Source organism: Ylistrum balloti, unplaced genomic scaffold (assembly GCF_031769215.1).
Source record: "Ylistrum balloti isolate Yb309-2 unplaced genomic scaffold, AGI_CSIRO_Ybal_v1 Utg371104, whole genome shotgun sequence".
NCBI classification, from domain to species: domain Eukaryota; kingdom Metazoa; phylum Mollusca; class Bivalvia; order Pectinida; family Pectinidae; genus Ylistrum; species Ylistrum balloti.
In genome coordinates, this window is record NW_026782608.1 from 539,377 (window position 1) to 562,227 (window position 22,851).

The following is a 22,851-nucleotide window of genomic DNA, read 5'->3' on the forward strand; positions in this document are numbered from 1 at the left end:
TTCCTCACAACCATGAAACAGCGTGAAAACGTATTCCTCACAAATAAGAGATATCACTCCCATCAATCGTCTACCAATGTGAAAAATTATATTCCTCACAATTACATATATGTACGAGATATTCCCCACAAACGTTTAGCAGTGTGAAAACATTGTACTTTAACCAGTAAGAGATACTGTTGCCCACAAATGTTTAGCGATGTGAAAGCATTGTATTCCTCAGAAGCATGAGAAATAATTCCACACAACCAGGCAGCAATATGAAAATATTGTATTCCTTGCTGACAATTATGAAATATCATTCCCTCTAACATTTAGTGATGTGAAAACAATTTGTATTGCTCACAGAAATGAGATGACATTCCTTCCAAACATGTTACCGCGTAAAAAGTGCATTCCTCACAAGTATGAGTTTTTACCAACAACCATGTAGAGAGAGAGAGAGGGAGAGACAGAAAGAGAGACACAGAGACACAGAGACAGAGAGACAGAGAGAGAGAGAGAGAGACAGAGACAGAGAGAGAGACAGAGAAAGACAGAGACAGAGAGAGAGAGACAGAGTCAGAAACAGAGAAAATGTTACCACGTAAAAAGTGCATTCCTCACAAGTATGAGTTTTTACCAACAACCATGTAGAGAGAGAGAGGGAGAGACAGAAAGAGAGACACAGAGACACAGAGACAGAGAGAGAGAGAGAGAGAGAGAGAGAGAGAGAGAGAGAGAGAGAGACAGAGACAGAGACAGAGAAGAGAGAGAGAGAGACAGAGTCAGAAACAGAGAAGAGAGAGTAAAAAGTGCATTCCTCAGAGAGAGAGTTTTTACCAACAACCATGTAGAGAGAGAGAGAGGGACACACACACACACACACACACACACACACACACACAGAGAGAACACACACACACAGAGAGAGAGACACAGAGACAGAGAGGTGTATATTACAAACTTTGTATGTTTAAAATACATTGTATATATGTAGATCATGTATCTGCTCTTTCTCCACGCAGGCGAAACAGGTGATACACTGTCCACATACCTTAACTCACAACTTGTCAATGTCTATCACTCCCCGTGCTTTGTTTACTTCCTCCTTCATTCCTAGTCACATGACAAGTTAGAAATATAATGTTTCTAGACAAACGTATATAAATACACAGACCAATTATATTTGAAGTTTGCCAATTAAGATATAATAATTTAAAACGTATTTAACACCTGAACTATTTTTATTGTGATTATAAATTTGCTTGCCGATTCGTCACAAACAATTAAACACGTTTTGTTACTAGATACTTTTCGTCATAATAATAATAATGTACTGGACGCAGGCTTATTAAGCCTATACATCCAGATCAGAGTTAAAAAGAATTAGTATCCCGAAAATGGATCAGTGTGTTATTGTCTCGCTTATGATTATAAACATATTCAGTTCGCCTCCAATGATTATCCAATCGGGATTCGACAATTGTCATTGTTCAAAGTACGTCGGATACTAAACAAAAATGAAATAAAACAAAAACAAAAAATAAAAATCTGTATCCACCAGAATTAATGTTTGCATATTTCTCGAGCGTTACGTTGTGAAGTAACGTTATCAGTACAATGAAGGTAAATCTACATAGAATGCCTCTTGTTTACGTTGTACAGGTAGTAAATCCTCTCGTTTGAACAAAATAGTAACCGTTGTAATTTATTTTTAAGTAAACTTTTAAATATGTCGTTTATGAAAAATCAAACTGTTATAATGTCTCTGATATCATCGGGTACCTTACTTAATACAGGTCTGAAAACTACATACTATTGTTTTTATATGTTTATCTTAATAAATGTATCCATTCAACATACCAAGGAGGGTGCACACGTTTCAATGACGATCAGTAGTTTGTAGCACGTTATGATGACGTACATGGCATCAACACAAAAGTACAACATTGATAGTACATGGTTTACAAATTCTGGTTATTCCAGAACTGCAGACTTCCTACCGACTTGTTGCGAACATGGCTAAACAAACTTCAGAGGGTCCTAAGAAAGTTCTCATCGCAATGGACGGCAGCGAGAATGCTGAGTATGCATTTAACTGTGAGTTCTAAAGTTATGTTTCCGTTCATTACTTCAGTCTTAAGTAGATGCTCGTATATATTTATAATGTATAAATGCATTCATGTACATGGGGGCTAGCGATACATTACACATGCTGACGGACATACGTAGGACTCTGACATTCAGTTTAGAAGATCTGTTGTATATATGACTTGAGCTGTTTTCAGTTTGAAGTCGTCCCACATACACACACATATACAACGGTAGGTTATCTACAATGCCTAAGTTAAGATGATCGTGCAAACTTGATAACAGATAAACCCCCCAACATTGCGATTTGAGTACTACCACAGACACGTGTAGGTCTACCACAGGCGCCTGGGTTGTGTGCATTATCCGTTTAACTATCTAATGGACGCTGTGATAAACGCCGTAATTATGGTAATATTGTCAGAGGACATGAAACAACATCACTGCTTACACACATTATGTGTTGACTGGGCTTTTTGATGAAGCATGTTATACCATTGTTTTTACATGTAATTAAAACAGTGTATGTACAGTGTTTGTTTAAATCTTAAACTCAAAATTCTAATTTGAAATAATAAATTAAAATCAATCATTGGCAACATGTAGAATAATAACTAACATCTTTAATTGAACTCCGATAATGATTTTGTTACACCTGTATATTATAGACAACATTAAGAAACTGTGCCCGCTAACTATATGTACAATGAGCATTTTAAATGATCGCATCAAAGAGGGGTCAACTTATCAATATTTAAAAGTGACACTCTTCTTACCGAAGGTGCGTTAAAATGTGTTAATGATAAAAGCTATGGACTGTTCACTGATCCAGTAGGTACCAGACAGACTATCCTAAGTGTTCTACACCTAGTTATTCAGTCCAGCAAATGTACAGGATTCCGAGAGTTGTGAGATAAAATCTAGGAATGACAGTGTCGGCAATTACGGTTCGTGTAAGTGGTGCTACTATAGGGATGGAAGTACTCTGGTTCATGTAAGTATAATAGAGAGGGAAACAGCTGTACCAGTCTCCTTCTATCGACAGGATTTAACCTACATGTTATAGCATCTTATCGTGGTGATACATGTAAGTATAATAGAGAGGGAAACAGCTGTACCTGTCTCCTTCTATCGACAGGATTTAACCTACATGTTATACCATCTAATCGTGGTGAGACATGTAAGTATACTAGAGAGGGAAACAGCTGTACCTGTCTCCTTCTATCGACAGGATTTAACCTACATGTTATACCATCTAATCGTGGTGAGACATGTAAGTATACTAGAAAGGGAAACAGCTGTACCTGTCTCCTTCTATCGACTGTACCATTCTCTTTCGACAAATATATATATAAAACATATCCGTATCAAAAACGTTGTCACAGATCAACATTTAATTCTGGGCTCGTTTTCCGAAAGTACAGGTTTGCTGAAGGGTGAAACAATTAAGAAACGTAAGGGATTGTTTAGCAATATTGGAGACAGTACATTGAAAAATACAGATTCCAGGTTTTGAGAATTAGATAACAGGGTTAAAATGTGCCGTGCCCTTACTCTGAATGGGCTACTGCCGCAACTAAGTGGCGGTGTTATAGCGCAGTCACACTGAATGGAAGCATTGCACCCCTCCAGACTTATTTTATCGACATGTTGATCTACGTTTATCATTACATACATCATGTGTTTAAACCTGAACGACCACAAGAAAGGGAAAGTTTTCTATGACCAGTTTATCCAAAACACATTTAAAATCACTTTTTGTATATTGTATTTCATGTGACTTTCGAGAAATAAACAGAAAATTTTTAGTTTTAGAAGGATGCTAACTGTAACAAGGATACCTACTGAAAAAGTAAATATTCGTGGGAAATCTACGTAGAATTAAAAAAAAAAGGCATGGAAGCTTACTGAATCCTTATATTAGATGTGATATTATGGTGAAGACCCTGCCGGTAGTCTCGTATTATATACGGCACGTCATTGGCTACACTCGTTCGATGTATTGGCATGTTATAAAAACGCCAGATTGACCGAGATCTCTTAGCTATATTAGTCACACGGCATGATAGGATACTGTGACGAAATGTTGAACAGACACTTGTCAGTAAACTTCCAAAATCAAATGTAATAACGTGTGGGAATTTGAGAATATTTCCTGAACAGTCATTTACATATTTTGTGTCTGTACAAAGCAATCAGCTCTAGACTCTAAAAATATCTTCTCTGTCCTAGTATACTATACTATACACATAGTTATACCTACCTCAACGAAACGTCTCGAATTCGACTCACATCGCTCTTTGATCATGAAGATGTTTTACTACGATTGTTTTGTATAATCTTTCACAACCTTCTTTTTCCCAGCTCTTTTTTCGCTCCTATACTGCAACAATATTAGTTATGATTTGTTCATAAGTACACGTTATTTATAGACAATAACTAGACTTACAAAAGCAACTGCTACACGTTTGTCATTTCGTTGGTGGATATTTGATGAAGCTTCATATCACTTGAAGTGAACAAACAACGCTATAATATACGTGAATTAAAAGTTACCTACCTGCAACCATTAATAAATAACTATCATTTAACAGGGTACATGAACTTCTGTCACAAGGGAGGTAACCATGTTGTCCTTTGCCATGTAGCTGACTACAAAGGACTCGTGCACACACGTAAGTCGTCAGGGTGTCGATCTCTGCTAACAGACGTATTTTCCTCTCGTGTAACGCTTATATATATATATATATATGAGATAAAACATTTTTAAACAGCAATATACTGTCATTATGAAGGATATCGCTCAGGGTAATATGAATTTTTTTTCTAGCAAATCAAAAGCTTACGATACCGGTGTACATTGTATTTGTAGTAATAATATGTCGTTAAAAACTCCATATTTATTAATAATTTCTGAAAATTCAATGAATTTTTCCCTAAATAGCTGTGATGTCTCTGGACTCGACCTTGGTGATGAGAATGATCTCGGAAGAGGAGAATCGCATCAAGCTTCTACTGGCCAAGTTTACGGAGATGATTAAACGATCTATGGTATGTTATATTGTCACTGACATCGTCATAGCGACAAGGTGAATAAATCTGAATGTTTTTTATTTGTTTTTTACAGTGTTACCTGTCTGGTTTTAATTAAGTTGGATATCTTGAATATTTCTATATTTCTTTAAGATACCATTTAGCATTATGTGGACACATATTCATCCTTCAGATCTGATGTCATCATTTCCATTAAATTGTAATGCAATGTAGTGGCATTTATTTATTTGATTATGAAAAAGTCTAATGTGAAGAATTAACGGTACAAGGATAAAATCGTTATGATTGATTTTGCGATGTTTTAGGTTGCTGTGACAAACTTCAATGGGGGTATATAAATATTCATCGTTTGTCAAAATAAATTTATTTACATTAAACGATTTCAACAACTGCCACAAATGATGTAAAACAGCTTAAACACAAATCATGACGGGTTAAGAAGGACAATTAATCTGTCACAGTGCTAACACTCTTTCGAATTACTGTTATACTGTGAAACTGCTCGTAGAAGTAAGTTGATGAAAATGTTCTACTGACTGTTTTCAAATTACGCTCTCAGGGAAATTTTTACATGTTTCTGTCTCAACCATTTGAATATAGATTAACTCCCAACAGGTGGACGGACAAGTGATCCGGGCTGTTGGGGAACCAGGCGAGGCAGTCGTGCGGACAGCTAAGGAACAGGAAGTTGATTATATCGTGACCGGAAGTCGTGGTCTGGGTACCTTGCGACGGACATTCCTGGGAAGTACGAGCGATTATATTCTTCATCATTCACACATTCCAGTAATGATCGTTCAGGTCCCGAGTACTGATCATTGATGTTATAATCAACGTATGAGCGGCACCAAAGTTCGGATCATTTAAATAGCAGCTGGAGGAGTGTTATAATTGTATGGAAGTGAATATGAAAATAAAGCATTACAGAGGTATAAAATTACCAAAGCTTTATCTATATTGATCGAATTACTACTTAAATAAGTTTAGGTAGTGATTAATTAAACAAAATTGTTTTAATTACCGAAATATTCCAGATGTATGTTTGGCAATATCTAATATTTTCATACCGTGATGTATTTGGGGAAAGCTTTTTAGGTCTTAATTTTAATTGCATTTAGTTAAAACCTTTTACGTTTACCTTCCCTGAGTTAGACATGATTCAAATGCGTTACAGCGAGATACATAACAATATTATTAGATTTTTGAGGAAATGTTTTCGTCATTGTGTTACGATCCATAAAGAGAAAATAATCGCTTTCACGTAAGTAGCAAAATGTGTTTGTAAACGAGTTGTGAATTCTAACCCCGCTTGTTTCATCTGTACCCTTACATTCGTCTTTTAGATATTATTTGTAGAAGCTGATTTAGCCACAGATGGGAAAATGGCGTATAAGATTTGAAAAGTACATTCTGTACAATACAGACATATTCTATGTTGCGCGTTGAAACGCATGTCGACCACAAACCAATTTTCCTTCTATTGAAGGTATTTTCATGAAGAACATACATCATATTGTAAGTGAAGTATGCAAGAGAGCAGCGGTAATGAAACACTATAGTTCCACCCTCATTTTATTAATTCGATGCTATAATTTTTATTATGACATTCACATAAAGTGTCAGGACCATCAACCGGAAAAACACACAGCCATCCAAAAGGAAATAACATCAAACAAACTAAAAGGTAAAAGACAAATGCTAAACATTTTAAATGGTTATATTATCACAAAAGATTAAAATGTAAGTCATAGTCTATAATACAGACCAACATCTTTCAGATAACCTAGAATTTTGTAAATCTCAACAGTTTCAAAAAAAGTCTTTAGACTTGCAATGTTACGATACAAAATTTCTGGAGTAGACAGAAGGTCAATGCAGTCTTATCCAAAATGTTTAACGGTGAATGATTCATGACATGTTATGCACCGATGATTATCTTCGCCTTTCAACAAGTATAAGTATGTAAATATTAATTCAATTTGTCTCGGATATATCATATCATTGAGAAATGGAACGATTTGTTTGAAAAGAGATTCAACAGTTTTGGTTGAGAAATATTTTGTGAAGATAAAAACTGTATTGGTCACTTGGAAAATAACCCTTGATACGCAAAAACACATTGATAAGTAAGGCACTTTATTAATAGATATAAATGTATGCAATAATCTTACACGTAATTGCTTGTAAGGTACAATGTTTATATATAGGTATAACATGTAATACAATAAGACAAACGTGAAAATCATGTGATAAGGAAGGAATGTTGAGTCATTGATATTTAAAGAAGGAACTTTAGGTTATTCCCAAAACATTGACCTAATTACACGGTGAGCTCAGGTATAAAAATAGCGCTGTCAATCATCGAGCCACAACACACAATGTAAGGAATACCAGCTCAGACTGGAAGGGTGGGTTCGGCGGCATGTTAACACCTGACTGCGAAGTCAACTTGTCCAAGATTGTTATGTCAACTGCTTATGTAACATGAATTTTTAATTTCCACGTAAATGTTACACCACATATACTGTATATATATCTTATCTCGTCTACCCAAGACACCATGTTTAAAATGCCTTAAACACCCAAACACATGCAAATGAAATTCATATTTTTTGTTTTTTAGAACAATGTAGATAAGGAACTAGTTTGATAGTCCATATTTTTCTCTTTGCCTTTTATGTGAACATTACATACACATGCAGGACAGAAACACAATCTGGATGTTCACCGAGCTCAATTCAACAGATCCCAGGACCACAGGATCCAGAACTACAGAATTGATGATAATAATAACGAAGGTTAGATAATATGTCACAATTCAACAGCATTTAGGAAAGTGTGGCAAAGACACAGTCTTCATCATCATCATCATCATCATCATCATCATCATCTCAGAAGAAGGAAAAGTGTAGTGAAGAAACGTTCGTCACCAGCGTTAGAAGTATTTTATCATTGGCATCCCGTTTTATCATTCGTGTTTTTCTGTCCAGCTTTCTTAAAAACAATGTTGTGTGAGACTTTGGGCGGCTTCGTACCAACAAAGGCTTGCTGTCGAGTAGTGTTGTATTTGTCTTCTCTTGTGTTATAGGTCTTTGGTCCAGGGCGAAATTTCCTCGTATCAGATTGGCGATGTGGTCTGGGACTCCCTGCTATAACATTAGATTTTTTTGTTTGCTTTTCTTCCGATTTTTGGTCTGGCTTTGTTACAGGTACGATGTCGTCGCGACCTTTTGTCTCCCCACTTTCATTCAATCGGACGCTGTTTCCTTTTTCAGGTTTTTCTTTTTCTTCCTTCAGCATTTCCATTTTCTGCTTTACTTCACAGACCTGAGCTACGTTAAGCTTCTGTTTTTCATTGCTTGATTCAATGATTTGTTCAAGTTCTCGAATTCTTGATTTCAGACTTTCTATTTCTTTTTCCTTGTTCTGTATATCGGATCGAAGATTTTCAACATCACATGATTGGTGATGCCTTAACATCTCGTTTAGTTCCTGCTGCACAGATTCTAGATTCTGTGATTTTTCATTTTTTTCTTCAATTAAATTTTCCAAACTTTGCGTGATTTCTTCCATCTCTTCTTTGAGTTCGTTGTGTTGGTTTAGCAAATCCTCATACTTTTCTCTGTCATTCTGTCTATCCTGGTATAGTAAGTTTATATTGCACTCTTGCCTCTCCTGTACTTTCTTGATCTCCCTTAGTTCCTGACAGAGTTCGATTGACATATCTTTCAAACTTTCTTGAAGCACAGCTTTGAAACTCTCCATAGGAACACTGTCCGACTGGGATACATTGTCATTCCCCTTTCTGGATGGAGATGCTGCGCATGCGTCCTGTAACAAATTTGCTTTTCCTTAACTTTCTTTGACGGTTTATTTGTGTGATGAAAATACTTACTTACCGCTAATTAAGAAACACAAAGCTACAGGTATAAAACACTAAACGCTAAATATAGCGAAATTATATTTGATTAGGTTAAATATATATATATATACTTGACGATGTTATAGATCATATTACAAAAAGAAATTCCACTAAACAAATAAAATCACTTATAAATTTCCATTCCAAAAGGTTTATCAATTGAACGTACCTTTTGTTTATTTGTTTGATAGACAAATACGTGTTAAAACGGCGGTCGTGTGATAAAACACGGTAGTAAGATACAATGTATCTATGCATATTTCACTTCTGTAGAAACGATGTTTACAACTTACCTCAGTAGGTGTCGGTTCCGACGCTCCGGCAGCACCTGTCCCCACTATATGAAATTAAAGTATAAAAACAAAACCATTAAACCTACTAAATAGATTGATAAATAAAAAGATAAACAAATGATTAGTGGTATTGTATATGTAGCTATAAACAATTAACTCAAAGTATGTGATATTTTAAAAACGGATTGTTCAAGCTAAATCACGGCAATAATGCTAATTGAAATACACATATACACAAAAACACTTTAATTAAACGTAATGTTTATCAAATAAATATGAAACCAGAAAAACATAGTCACTCACAGTAGTTATTGATAGATAGTCCATTAACAACCAAAGTAACTCCGTCCTCCATTACACAAGGTTTATGATTGCGATAACTGGAAATTGCCTATATATTCACCTTTTTATCTATTTTAAGTATAAATTTTTAAACCATTTATTGGCAAATGCTCAACATGTATTCGTCTTCAAAAGGGTTAAATCGTAGACAAAGCGCCACTTTAAATATCGTTATATTTTGATTTGTCCAAACGTAAATCAATGGTTGTTATTGCAGTAACTTGAGATTGCCGAAATAGTCACTTTTTGTGAGTTCTAGGTATCATTTTTCAATCTTTTAATGGTAAATGCTCTACATGTATTCATATTCAAAGCTGTTAAATCGCAAACAAAGCACCACTGTGTTGTGTTATTCTGTTACGTGTTGTATCAATCTGGTATAGTAAGGGACATTATGTGTTGTTTTGTGTTGTGTTATTATAGAGTAGGTAGGGACATTATGTGTTGTGTTATTATAGAGTAGGTAGGGACATTATGTGTTGTGTTTAGGTGACATTATGTGTTGTTTTGTGTTGTGTTATTCTAGTGTAGGTAGGGACATTATGTGTTGTTTTGTGTTGTGTTATTATAGAGTAGGTAGGGACATTATGTGTTGTTTTGTGTTGTGTTATTATAGAGTAGGTAGGGACATTATGTGTTGTGTTATTCTAGTGTAGGTAGGGACATTATGTGTTGTTTTGTGTTGTGTTATTATAGAGTAGGTAGGGACATTATGTGTTGTTTTGTGTTGTGTTATTATAGAGTAGGTAGGGACATTATGTGTTGTTTTGTGTTGTGTTATTATAGAGTAGGTAGGGACATTATGTGTTGTGTTATTATAGAGTAGGTAGGGACATTATGTGTTGTTTTGTGTTGTGTTATTCTAGTGTAGGTAGGGACATTATGTGTTGTTTTGTGTTGTGTTATTATAGAGTAGGTAGGGACATTATGTGTTGTTTTGTGTTGTGTTATTATAGAGTAGGTAGGGACATTATGTGTTGTTTTGTGTTGTGTTATTATAGAGTAGGTAGGGACATTATGTGTTGTTTTGTGTTGTGTTATTATAGAGTAGGTAGGGACATTATGTGTTGTTTTGTGTTGTGTTATTATAGAGTAGGTAGGGACATTATGTGTTGTGTTTTGTGTTGTGTTATTCTAGAGGAGGTAGGGACATTATGTGTTGTTTTGTGTTGTGTTATTATAGAGTAGGTAGGGACATTATGTGTTGTGTTATTATAGAGTAGGTAGGGACATTATGTGTTGTTTTGTGTTGTGTTATTATAGAGTAGGTAGGGACATTATATGTTGTTTTGTGTTGTGTTATTATAGAGTAGGTAGGGACATTATGTGTTGTGTTATTCTAGTGTAGGTACGGACATTATGTGTTGTTTTGTGTTGTGTTATTATAGAGTAGGTAGGGACATTATGTGTTGTTTTGTGTTGTGTTATTATAGAGTAGGTAGGGACATTATGTGTTGTGTTATTCTAGTGTAGGTAGGGACATTATGTGTTGTTTTGTGTTGTGTTGTTATAGAGTAGGTAGGGACATTATATGTTGTTTTGTGTTGTGTTATTATAGAGTAGGTAGGGACATTATGTGTTGTGTTATTATAGAGTAGGTAGGGACATTATGTGTTGTGAGTAGGTAGGGACATTATGTGTTGTTTTGTGTTGTGTTATTATAGAGTAGGTAGGGACATTATGTGTTGTTTTGTGTTGTGTTATTATAGAGTAGGTAGGGACATTATGTGTTGTGTTATTCTAGTGTAGGTAGGGACATTATGTGTTGTTTTGTGTTGTGTTATTATAGAGTAGGTAGGGACATTATGTGTTGTGTTATTCTAGTGTAGGTACGGACATTATGTGTTGTTTTGTGTTGTGTTATTATAGAGTAGGTAGGGACATTATGTGTTGTGTTATTCTAGAGTAGGTAGGGACATTATGTGTTGTTTTATTCTAGAGTAGGTAGGGACATTATGTGTTGTTTTGTGTTGTGTTATTATAGAGTAGGTAGGGACATTATGTGTTGTGTTATGTGTTGTTTTGTGTTGTGTTATCATAGAGTATTAGTGTTTTATGTGTTGTGTTATTATAGAGTAGGTAGGGACATTATGTGTTGTTTTGTGTTGTGTTATTATAGAGTAGGTAGGGACATTATGTGTTGTTTTGTGTTGTGTTGTGTTATGTGTTGTGTTATAGAGTAGGTAGGGACATTATGTGTTGTTTTGTGTTGTGTTATTATAGAGTAGGTAGGGACATTATGTGTTGTTTTGTGTTGTGTTATTATAGAGTAGGTAGGGACATTATGTGTTGTTTTGTGTTGTGTTATTATAGAGTAGGTAGGGACATTATGTGTTGTTTTGTGTTGTGTTATTATAGAGTAGGTAGGGACATTATGTGTTGTTTTTATTCTAGAGTAGGTAGGGACATTATGTGTTGTTTTGTGTTGTGTTATTCTAGAGTAGGTAGGGACATTATGTGTTGTTTTGTGTTGTGTTATTATAGAGTAGGTAGGGACATTATGTGTTGTTTTTATTCTAGAGTAGGTAGGGACATTATGTGTTGTTTTGTGTTGTGTTATTATAGAGTAGGTAGGGACATTATGTGTTGTGTTATTCTAGAGTAGGTAGGGACATTATGTGTTGTTTTGTGTTGTGTTATTATAGAGTAGGTGACATTATGTGTTGTGTTATTTATTAGGTAGGGACATTATGTGTTGTTTTGTGTTGTGTTATTATAGACATTATGTGTTGTGTTATTATAGAGTAGGTAGGGACATTATGTGTTGTGTTATTCTAGTGTAGGTAGGGACATTATGTGTTGTTTTGTGTTGTGTTATTATAGAGTAGGTAGGGACATTATGTGTTGTGTTATTCTAGTGTAGGTAGGGACGGACATTATGTGTTGTTTTGTGTTGTGTTATTCTAGAGTAGGTAGGGACATTATGTGTTGTTTTTATTCTAGAGTAGGTAGGGACATTATGTGTTGTTTTGTGTTGTGTTATTATAGAGTAGGTAGGGACATTATGTGTTGTGTTATTCTAGTGTAGGTACGGACATTATGTGTTGTTTTGTGTTGTGTTATTATAGAGTAGGTAGGGACATTATGTGTTGTTTTTATTCTAGAGTAGGTAGGGACATTATGTGTTGTTTTATTCTAGAGTAGGTAGGGACATTATGTGTTGTTTTTATTCTAGAGTAGGTAGGGACATTATGTGTTGTGTTATTATAGAGTAGGTAGGGACATTATGTGTTGTTTTGTGTTGTGTTATTATAGAGTAGGTAGGGACATTATGTGTTGTGTAGGTAGGGACATTATGTGTTGTGTTATTATAGAGTAGGTAGTAGGTAGGGACATTATGTGTTGTGTTTTGTGTTGTGTTATTCTAGAGGAGGTAGGGACATTATGTGTTGTTTTGTGTTGTGTTATTATAGAGTAGGTAGGGACATTATGTGTTGTTTTGTGTTGTGTTATTCTAGAGTAGGTAGGGACATTATGTGTTGTGTTTTGTTGTGTTATTCTAGAGAAGTTAGGGACATTATGTGTTGTGTTATTCTAGAGTAGGTAGGGACATTATGTGTTGTTTTGTGTTGTGTTATTCTAGAGTAGGTAGGGACATTATGTGTTGTTTTTATTCTAGAGTAGGTAGGGACATTATGTGTTGTTTTATTCTAGAGTAGGTAGGGACATTATGTGTTGTTTTGTGTTGTGTTATTCTAGAGTAGGTAGGGACATTATGTGTTGTTTTGTGTTGTGTTATTCTAGAGTAGGTAGGGACATTATGTGTTGTGTTTTTTGTGTTATTCTAGAGTAGAAAAGAACATTATGTGTTTCGACCAGGAAAGAGGAAGTAGTTCTTCTGATCATTTAGTCTAGGTTTTTTTAAGGGAACGTTTAGCACTAATTATATTTAATGGACTTTTAACGTGGTATGCAGGGTACGACAAAGCTTGGGGATTTAAGGTCTACCATCTGGTATCTCATACATTGTACAAAGACATACAAGTGAAAAGCACCTTTTAATTAAAAAATATATAATATATGTAGAGAGAGACGATTCTTCAGTTGATATTTATGTATTTTTTGTCGTTTTTACAATTCTAGATTTCCTGTAATGAGTTTGTAGGTCAGCTTCAATAAGATATGTTTATACGACAGTATTTACTTGTCATTTTATTGACCATGATTAAGATATCATTAAGATATCGTAAAGAATTAATATTATGGATCGATTTATTTTCAGCCGATGAGAGACTGAAAGTGGTATCTAATAGTTTAGGCCCAAACAGGTACCAACATCAAGGCCGAAATATCAAAGAAACCAAAGGACCAGACTGAAGGCAAAATTACGAAATGTGTCATGCGAAATAACTGGGGGACGTTGAAGCAGATACGCCTCAAAGACATCATTGACACTTTGATAGAAAGATCTCTCATAGCTATTGAGGAAAGCAAGGAAATCCAAAACATCCGATGTAAGTAATCCCTGACGACGTTAATACATAAAACAAGTTTTGGTATGGTGTGTACATCTTTTTCAATATCCAGCAAAACAAAATGATCTATTTTCTGCAAATTATCGTGTTAATCGTATCCCAACAGAGAGTGGTAGAGGACTGTCTTTGATTTGTATATTTTTATGAAGTGGACACAAGTAATTTGATAAGAGGGAGACCATTTCATTATCTAATTAAATTGTGTTTTATAGGCTTTCGGCTCAGTCTGGTTAACTGAAGATCATGGTTGATACTTCTTATCCTTCCAAGACAGATCCTAAATCTTCTTTTTGGAAGAGACTTTAAACAAAATGATAAAATACTATAGTAGAAAATTATACAGATAGTAAGTATATGTATATATGTATCATTGCTGACTCTTTGATTCATGTTTTACAGCCACGAGCAAACAATGATGGAAACAAAGGAAATTACATTAGTGGCCAATGATAAATATTTTGAACGGTAAACAACATCTCCAGAATTCGTCCAGATGTATACATTTCCTCTTGATATGACTGCAGAATATGACACCATCAGCTTACAGAACAGGAACGTTTTACCATTACATTTGACATGGATTAAGCAATATGAGACAATTACTTGATGATCATGAGATTGTAATAGGATCATTACATGTATATGAAATTCCATTCCATTCAAAAGTGTATTTAAAATCGGAAAATAACCTTTGATCTGTATGACTATAGACGCCGTCAATTTAAAGTTAGATAGACACATATAGAGACTACTGTACGGCAAATGTTTTTGGAGGAATCTTCACCTGTATTGTCCGTTGTTGCTAAACAACTATACATTATACTGTTCTTTACCGTATAGCTGGGTATTTTCGCGGAGTTGATATCTTCGCTGTTTTACGGAACTTTAACGTTTAACTTTAACATTTCATCCAGGAATCGAAGTTTTAATTAAAAAAATATCATTCGATCATTTTAAAGGAACTCGCGAGAAGTTTGACCCCTTAACGTTACCAGCTATACAGTATTTACTATGGTTTTATATACCAGTGCTGTTGTTGTTAAATTAGCTTCCTTTTATTGTATATATCATTACTGATGAGCTGTTTTATATAACATTGCAGCTGTTTATGATACATGTTTTCTCTTGTATATAGTATTGCTGATGTCTATAACGGCTTTTCTTATCTTACTGTTCCACTGCATTTTATACAGGACTGTTTTAATTACATTCAAACCATGCTTTTTATGTAAAATTCACAGAAAACATAATTAAAACATAGCACAACTGTAAATAAATACAAGTAAATACTTGTAACAATATGATACCATTATGCCATAGTAAATTAACGGTAGGAACAATCAAGCTAATGCGTGTCAATTTCCTCCACAATTTCATGGTAATGTATTATCCATACCCGCTTATGAAACTGATACACTGTACAACAATGTTTACAACATGGTAAGAGATAGAACCCCCACATACACACCACAAACAGGAGGTGAGTTTTGAATGTTATCATAAGTTGTATGATGTATTACAATCCGTCATGTGTGTTGTTAGCCAACATCGCTATATGTAAACGTAGTTCAAACGAGGAGACACAAGTAAGGCCTTTAGATGTTAGTTACAGGATGAGTGTATAAAAAAGGAGGCACTGCATATATAGTATCTTACGTTTAATGTCAACCAAGTTGTACATAACCTCCATTAAAGGGATTCACAGTTAGATGAACATTAATCTTCACTTCTTTAACGACCCTTTTTACATATTGATACATCTGTAAAACGTGCTACGTCGTGATGTGTGAAAGCTCTACCCAAAAAAGAAAATAAATGAAACTCAAATATTATCTTTATTTAGATACATACGGTGTCATCTTATACCCGTTTGATTTCTTTGGCACATGTTATCTATATAGCCAATGCAGAATATCTATTAGATATTTGTAACATTCAGTCACATTAATGGTATAAGAGTGACTTTGAAAAGGAAAATCTCGTAAGCTTAAATACCGTAATTAATTATATATAGTCTTTTTACTACTAAAGTTATATTGTCTTCCATTCTAAATGGCTATGGCGACAAGTCTATTCAATACGTCACACCAATATGGAGTTTACACTAACGTATATGTTGATATACAATGGTTAATTATGATGGGTCACTAATCTTGTCTCCGTTTTGGCACACTAGGAACTCTGCCTTTTGAACTTATAAAACTAGTCTTATTCTGGCATTAAATTATTATTAAAAATCTGACATATGTCTAACTGAATACAACTTTGAACTAAGCGAGTTAATCAAATTGTTTTTTTACAGTAAGGCATATGTCAGATTGAACACAATTTTGAATACTTTAATGAACTCACATATTAACTTTTAATAGTTTACTTTATTTACAATAATATATGATAATTAGTATATACCCGTATCTATATATTACAGTAGTACCACACATGATAAACAGATGAATAGCCGACTTACATTTTATTAACCAATGACACAAGACATTTCTCGACTTTTAACAATAGAACTTATTTGAGAAAAGTGAAATGTGAAGGGCAAAATTCAAAGCGGAGGCAGCCTTCTGATGCGTCACTTTTAATTCATGACGTCATGTTATTGTCCATGCTATCACAATCGATTTCGGAGTGGAATAATGCTCCAGAGTATATTACACTTGTGACATATACAAAATAGTACATTGGTGAACTCACTGGATAAGAAGACGATTATGTGAGAAATCATTGTATCACATCAACTGGTGCACGTTTACTGTATCTTTATCAATATTCTAATGTAATCTTAGATACATATGTGTGTCACCTCTACTTCCGAGTTAAGATTAATTGATATATGTATGCTAAATCGACATTAAAGCATATTTATACATAAAAAATAGCAATAGACAACATTCAGAATGACAATGCATTTTAATCATGATCCCAATGTGTTCAGCTTATAATTTGATAGGTTAAGTGAGATTTGCGATAAGAATACCATACGAACTTTTTTGGTTATTGAGCAATACACTGTCAGCTTATTTTTAAAGTACTACCTGAGCAGTAACTATTTAACCAAAGTAATTTAAATACCTTGGGATTTCATGATGCCATGACCTTAACAGGCTGTGTGTGTTCGCCCCATGCCGTTGACCATGTGACACAGTTCGTTAAGTTAAGAATACGTACAATCAGATGTGCCAACAAAGGAATAGTTTTTTTGTTTTCTTTAAAGCTGTTAAACGGCGTTTCTAATAATTTCGAAATGATCACCTGGGCATATCTCGACATCTTTAACATGTTTAAGTTGTACCACAAAGCGCTAATAACGTTTAGGTGTTGGGTACAATTTCAATAGACCTGGTTACAATCCAATTACTGATATCGTATAAATCAGATGTTATAAGATCCTATCATTAGTTAATTGAGAATATGATAAATTATGGAGACCACTCAGCGACAAGCTTTGGACATGTAATGCCTCTTTTTACTTATTCAAGATATTTCAAATTGTAAGTTTAGTATTTATTGATTCATTCTATGAAGTTAAATAATTAAGTATTATAATTGATTGTTTCTATACACAAGACGTTATTCTTAATGAGCATACTACATGTACATACGTAATGTTAGACAGAATTGCACGGAAGGCACACAATACATAGACAGGTAGGTTAAAAACAGAGTTATTGTAGGGTATATCGTTATGTCTAAACCGTGCTATTTTTCTTCATAATGTCAATAGAAACAATTACTTAAGGAACAGTTTGATATTACTTCAGTATATAAGAAATTAACATTTATTTACACAATAATCTAGTAGTATAATACCTTATCTAAATGTCCTGATTTATAAGCAGAATCTACAGAGACCCGCTATGACTTGAATTAGTGTCTGGTTTCTTTAAGTCGGCGAGAGATTAACATCTGATAGGCGTTGCAGCCAACGGTGCTGAGTAACGGAGTCCACAAGCTTCATTGCCAAGATGTCAAGTCAACTTGAAGACCATACTGATATCAAAATTACAACGTCTTCTATGCAGAAGAACTGGCGGTTGTTGAAACAGATTCATGTTAACGATATCCTGGACTCGATGATTGAACAATCCCTTATCACAATTGATGCCAGTAGAGCTATCCGGAGAAAAGAAACCGAGAGCCAACAAGCGGAAGATTTGCTTTATCTTGTTTTCAGCAAATCACAGTCTTACTTGGATGCTTTTATTGCAATTCTTGACCAAAATGGATACGACTATATCGTCCAGAAACTCCGGGAAGGTAATATTAGAATAAGGTGGTTATAACGCCTTGATATTGGATATATTGTTCATTGAATTCGAAATACAGTCATAATAATAGCTAGTAATTTCATTCAAAATATTATAGTCGTTTAGAGGCAATTATTTTGAATAGACATTTTATTGTTTACTCTGCCTTTTTTCATTAAAATATGATAAATAATGTAATATACATCGATTATAGCAAGGTACGATCGTACAACCAATTACAATTTGTCTTTTCCCTCCACAGATCAGAGTGCCGAACCTTGCAACGTAAGTTGCTTTTTGATAATATTTTATGATAAGCAGGCATAATTGGAATTCTAGTCATTTCACACACAGATAAGCTTTTATTACAGCCATCGCCTTGTTTGTGTTTAATTGATCGTTTTATTTATCATTCTACAGTTAATAGATTCATCCTGCGACGATCGTCTGCCTAAAACATCTGGACAACCTTTGCGCAGGAGTGACAGTGGACCATTTTACGTCCAACGCCAGCTAAGTGATGCCGTTCGATCCGACAAAGAGAAAGTATCTAAAAAACAAATCATTGAGGAAATGAAAACTGAATTGCAACAACAGCAAGTGGAAACCATGCAAAAACAATTCGAGTTGTTGAAACAGCATCAGTCAGAGGTGGCAGCAAAGCAAACGCTGGAATTGAGAATGCATCATGCAAACCTCATACAAGCAGAGTTTGCTAAATTGAGAGAAAGCGAGGATCTGCAGAAAGAGAACCAAACAAGAATAGAAAAACTGGAATCTCAGCGTAAAGCCTTACAGAGCAAACTTGATCAAGAACGTGCAAGGTTAAAGAAAGAAACGAAAAACACAAACGAAAAAATTCAAGAACTACTAAGACAGAGAGACGAATTAAAAACGGAATTAATTCGGGTCAAGAGAGAGTCTAATGACGCCTTGAAAAAAGTGAAACAGGAGAATTTATATCTTCGAAATCAAATAAAGCAGGACAAAAACAACCAAAATCGTGATAACAGGTAAATCGTTTTATTTAATAATGATCTTCAGTATGATGTTTATTGAGATATCAGAAAGCAGAAGTGAAAGAGAAAACTCGATAACTAATGTTCATTATTTGTTATGGAATCTTTTAACATTGTATTAACTGAATTATAATATATCATTTCCAAAAAAAATAAATGGAAATAAACTATGATAAAAACAATGTTATTTTAATAATAATTTCAAATATAATATTACTTAAAAAAATGAACATGGGATACATATGATAATTCGTCATCATGTCCTAAGCTATAGTCGGATTAGATGCATAGGTAATAGGTCGTTATGTTAAGTAAATAGGTATTAATGGTGCCAATGTTATATCATCATATCTTATATGTTTTACAAGCTTAACATGTTCAATTTGGCCAACCTTGATCATTCTTCTTTTATGGATAACTCATCCATGACCAAAATGGTATATAAACCTAGTCTGTATAGTTGATATTAAGTCCCGGTATCCAAATCCACACAAGAGAACACCCACTGTACTTATCACACATTAATAAACTCCACACTTCAAACCGTGATATTCCTTCTTCTTCTTGGCATATAATTCTCAGAGAACTTCCAGTAGGTAGTTAAATCAAACTGAAACAGGCTTAAGCTGAATCCATGTGGTACCTATTAAGAAAAGGTTGGTGAGGAACAAATAAAAATTAATAAAATTGGGTCCTACTTTAAATACTAACCGATGTTATAGGCCCTCATGAAAAACCACGTTACCAATCCGCAAACTCAAATATACAGGTGTAGCTGGCGCGTTTACAGTTAAAGTACGACGTGACGTCGTATCACAAGTAGAATACAGGTGTGTAGTCATTTGAATGGGGTGTGTCCGTATTTATGTTATATACCGATCTATCAAGGAAATGTTTAAAAGATTTTCCGACTTAAATTCGGCTGAGGTCGTATATGGAATTATGTTTACAAAAATGAATTTCAACAGCTTTTATATCAATATCAACACAAGATATCGCCTTGAGCATTTCTCAGATAAGTTTTTACTACATCGATATCAATAGATCATATTTCTCTTCATATTATTCATTGAGTGTTAGGTATATTTGCGCTTTATTCATTGTTTCGCTCTCCTGTATCTTATTTATTTCTATTTAAAGGTAATATTTGCTTCTGTGTCTTTTCACAATCTTCTAGCTGTGTCAAAGATATGATATAGTTTAATCAAATGACCAATTCTGTTTCTAGTGATCTTAAACCATCATGTTTTGACGTTATTGTGTCGAGTTGTATGATTTTGTTAACTATATAGATTATTTTTTCACGTTTTATTTCAGCAACCAGAAGATAATAACAAACCCGTAAGTAAGAGATTATTGTCATGTAAACAGATGATAACTTTCTTGTTAATGAAATAATAACTTTTTTGTTATTTCCTTGGAAGACATTTAAGGCAAGATTGATAAGAGCAGTTCTATTGAACACAAAATATTTTAAGTGATAACATACTGATGAATGGAATAATTTTATAACACAGCATAGTTATATTAGAAGTTTTCACAATAAAACTTACATTTTCAACAATAAAAATGTTAAAATTTTGTTTGTTTCTTTAAGATTTACAACGCCGCTGAACCCAAAGTAAGTGATGTAATACTTGTGGTCTTTGTTGTTTTGTCTTATTTGTAAAATATAAAAGGAAAACGCTATCTAAAAAAGAAATTAATTATATTCTTTGGACGATAACATTTAAAAAAACAAACAATAATGTAAACTTGAAATAGAAATAATCGTTTAAGAATTCGTTCAAGGAAATCAAGCACATTCTTTTTTTACAGATTGGCACGGACACTGGAGGAAGTACGAAATAGGAGAAGATAAATACGGAGGGAATTTTTTTTATCTATATCGTCAAAGTTTTTTCAAGGCGATATTCATTAATTCCTTCGTATGGTATAATATTTAATTTCTTTGTAGCTTGATCGGCTTCAGCTCATCAAATGTCAGAGAGAAATGCGAAAATCGATTTTACAATATGTCCTCTTCTGTCTATATCCTCGTTTTGTTTTTATCTTTTAATTGATGCTTGCATTTTTGCAATGATAATATGTATCATAACGCTTCTAGGAACAAGATTGATTATTTCATTGAATTTACAAGTATGATTCAATTATCACATTATGTCTCTGCTATCAGATATTGAATTCATGTAGTTTATTGGTGAAGAAGAGAGATACTCATAGACAGAGTTAGGTGAGATTCATTTAGGATTATGAATTAAGGAATGCAGCTGCGATAAAGGATACAGGAAAGACATATGCGATCAACGAATGAAGGAATAACGTGTATAACATTGGTGGATCTACTTTCTGTGTTATTCTTTGTAAGGGAAGGGAGACAACTGCGATTTGAATAGTCACATTGGAAAAGACCTATGGTCAAAGAAAAAAAAAACATTATTTTCCGATACGTTTTATTTCTTTACATTTGTTGATCTTATTAAATTTGAATACATGTTTTCTTTGTTGTTGTTTATATAATATATGTTTATAAGAAACGTTATTGATAAAACATAGCCAATGTTAATTTAAGAGCACAAAATTGATGTGACTATTCATCTTAAATTACTTTCTGTGGATGGATTCAAAATTAATTGTCATTCAGAGATATGTACACATATCAAACTAGCTCGAAGTTATCACATTTTTTCAACAAACGTACAATCTTCAGATAGTTTTATATGTATATGTGAACAGTATCTGAAAAATTTGAAAATAAAAACTGTTTTCATTTAATAAGCTAATATAATGTTTTTCTTTATCTTATTACACCGGTATCAATTAGATATTGATAATTTCAGAGCGTGTGATTTTAGTGTCAATGCCACAAGTAAACAGAATTTTCACTACAAACATATACCCAGACCAAAAAAAACTGAAATAATGAACAGTTGCTTTGTAAACTGCCAAACAGATCAGGTAGTTACAATATTATACTAATAAGGTTTCTGTTCTGTCACTTTTGAATGTAAGTGTTGATAGATATGTGATAAAAATTCAACAACAAGAAAATACCAACATACAAAATATGAACAAAAGACTGATTGATGCGGAGACTCATGAAAAAGTACAAGGAGAATAAGACAAGGTGTTCCGGAAGAGTAAGCGTCTTCTGCTTCATCGACGACACCTGCAATGTAAACATTGATCAATCCAAGTAAGTAATGTCACGTTCTTAAATGAGAACAAGGTATAAAACAATGGCACCAATATGCAAACTAACGACCATAAAACACGTCCAGCTTCATATCGTACAACGGAACCAACAGGCAAACTAACGACCATAAAACACGTCCAGCTTCATATCGTACAACGGAACCAACAGGCAAACTAACTACCATAAAACACGTCCAGCTTCATATCGCACAAAGAAATGGAATG

At 34.0% G+C, this 22,851-nt stretch overlaps 2 protein-coding genes across 2 annotated transcripts; both read left to right on the forward strand.

Moving 5' to 3' along the window:
* Positions 1–1,951: 1,951 nt before the first annotated feature.
* Positions 1,952–6,050, forward strand: LOC132560719 (universal stress protein YxiE-like). The gene is made up of 4 exons (XM_060225397.1): positions 1,952–2,082; positions 4,668–4,748; positions 5,018–5,124; positions 5,743–6,050. The coding sequence occupies exons 1-4, from the start codon at positions 2,001–2,003 to the stop codon at positions 5,947–5,949; spliced, it is 477 nt and encodes a 158-aa protein (XP_060081380.1). The 5' UTR covers positions 1,952–2,000; the 3' UTR covers positions 5,950–6,050.
* Positions 6,051–18,130: 12,080 nt separating this feature from the next.
* Positions 18,131–21,292, forward strand: LOC132560693 (uncharacterized protein MCAP_0864-like). The gene is made up of 6 exons (XM_060225362.1): positions 18,131–18,422; positions 18,675–18,697; positions 18,833–19,425; positions 20,749–20,772; positions 21,029–21,052; positions 21,250–21,292. Exons 1-6 carry the CDS (start codon positions 18,131–18,133, stop codon positions 21,290–21,292), a joined length of 999 nt encoding a protein of 332 aa, XP_060081345.1.
* Positions 21,293–22,851: the final 1,559 nt, after the last annotated feature.

Coding starts and splice junctions, on each gene's coding strand:
- LOC132560719 (XM_060225397.1), top strand. CDS start 2,001: ATGGCTAAACAAACTTCAGAGGGTCCTAAGAAAGTTCTCATCGCAATG. Junction 2,083..4,667: donor TGCTGAGTATGCATTTAACT/GTGAGTTCTAAA, acceptor ATCATTTAACAG/GGTACATGAACTTCTGTCAC. Junction 5,125..5,742: donor AGATGATTAAACGATCTATG/GTATGTTATATT, acceptor AACTCCCAACAG/GTGGACGGACAAGTGATCCG.
- LOC132560693 (XM_060225362.1), top strand. CDS start 18,131: ATGTCAAGTCAACTTGAAGACCATACTGATATCAAAATTACAACGTCT. Junction 19,426..20,748: donor AACCAAAATCGTGATAACAG/GTAAATCGTTTT, acceptor GTTTTATTTCAG/CAACCAGAAGATAATAACAA. Junction 20,773..21,028: donor CAGAAGATAATAACAAACCC/GTAAGTAAGAGA, acceptor TGTTTCTTTAAG/ATTTACAACGCCGCTGAACC.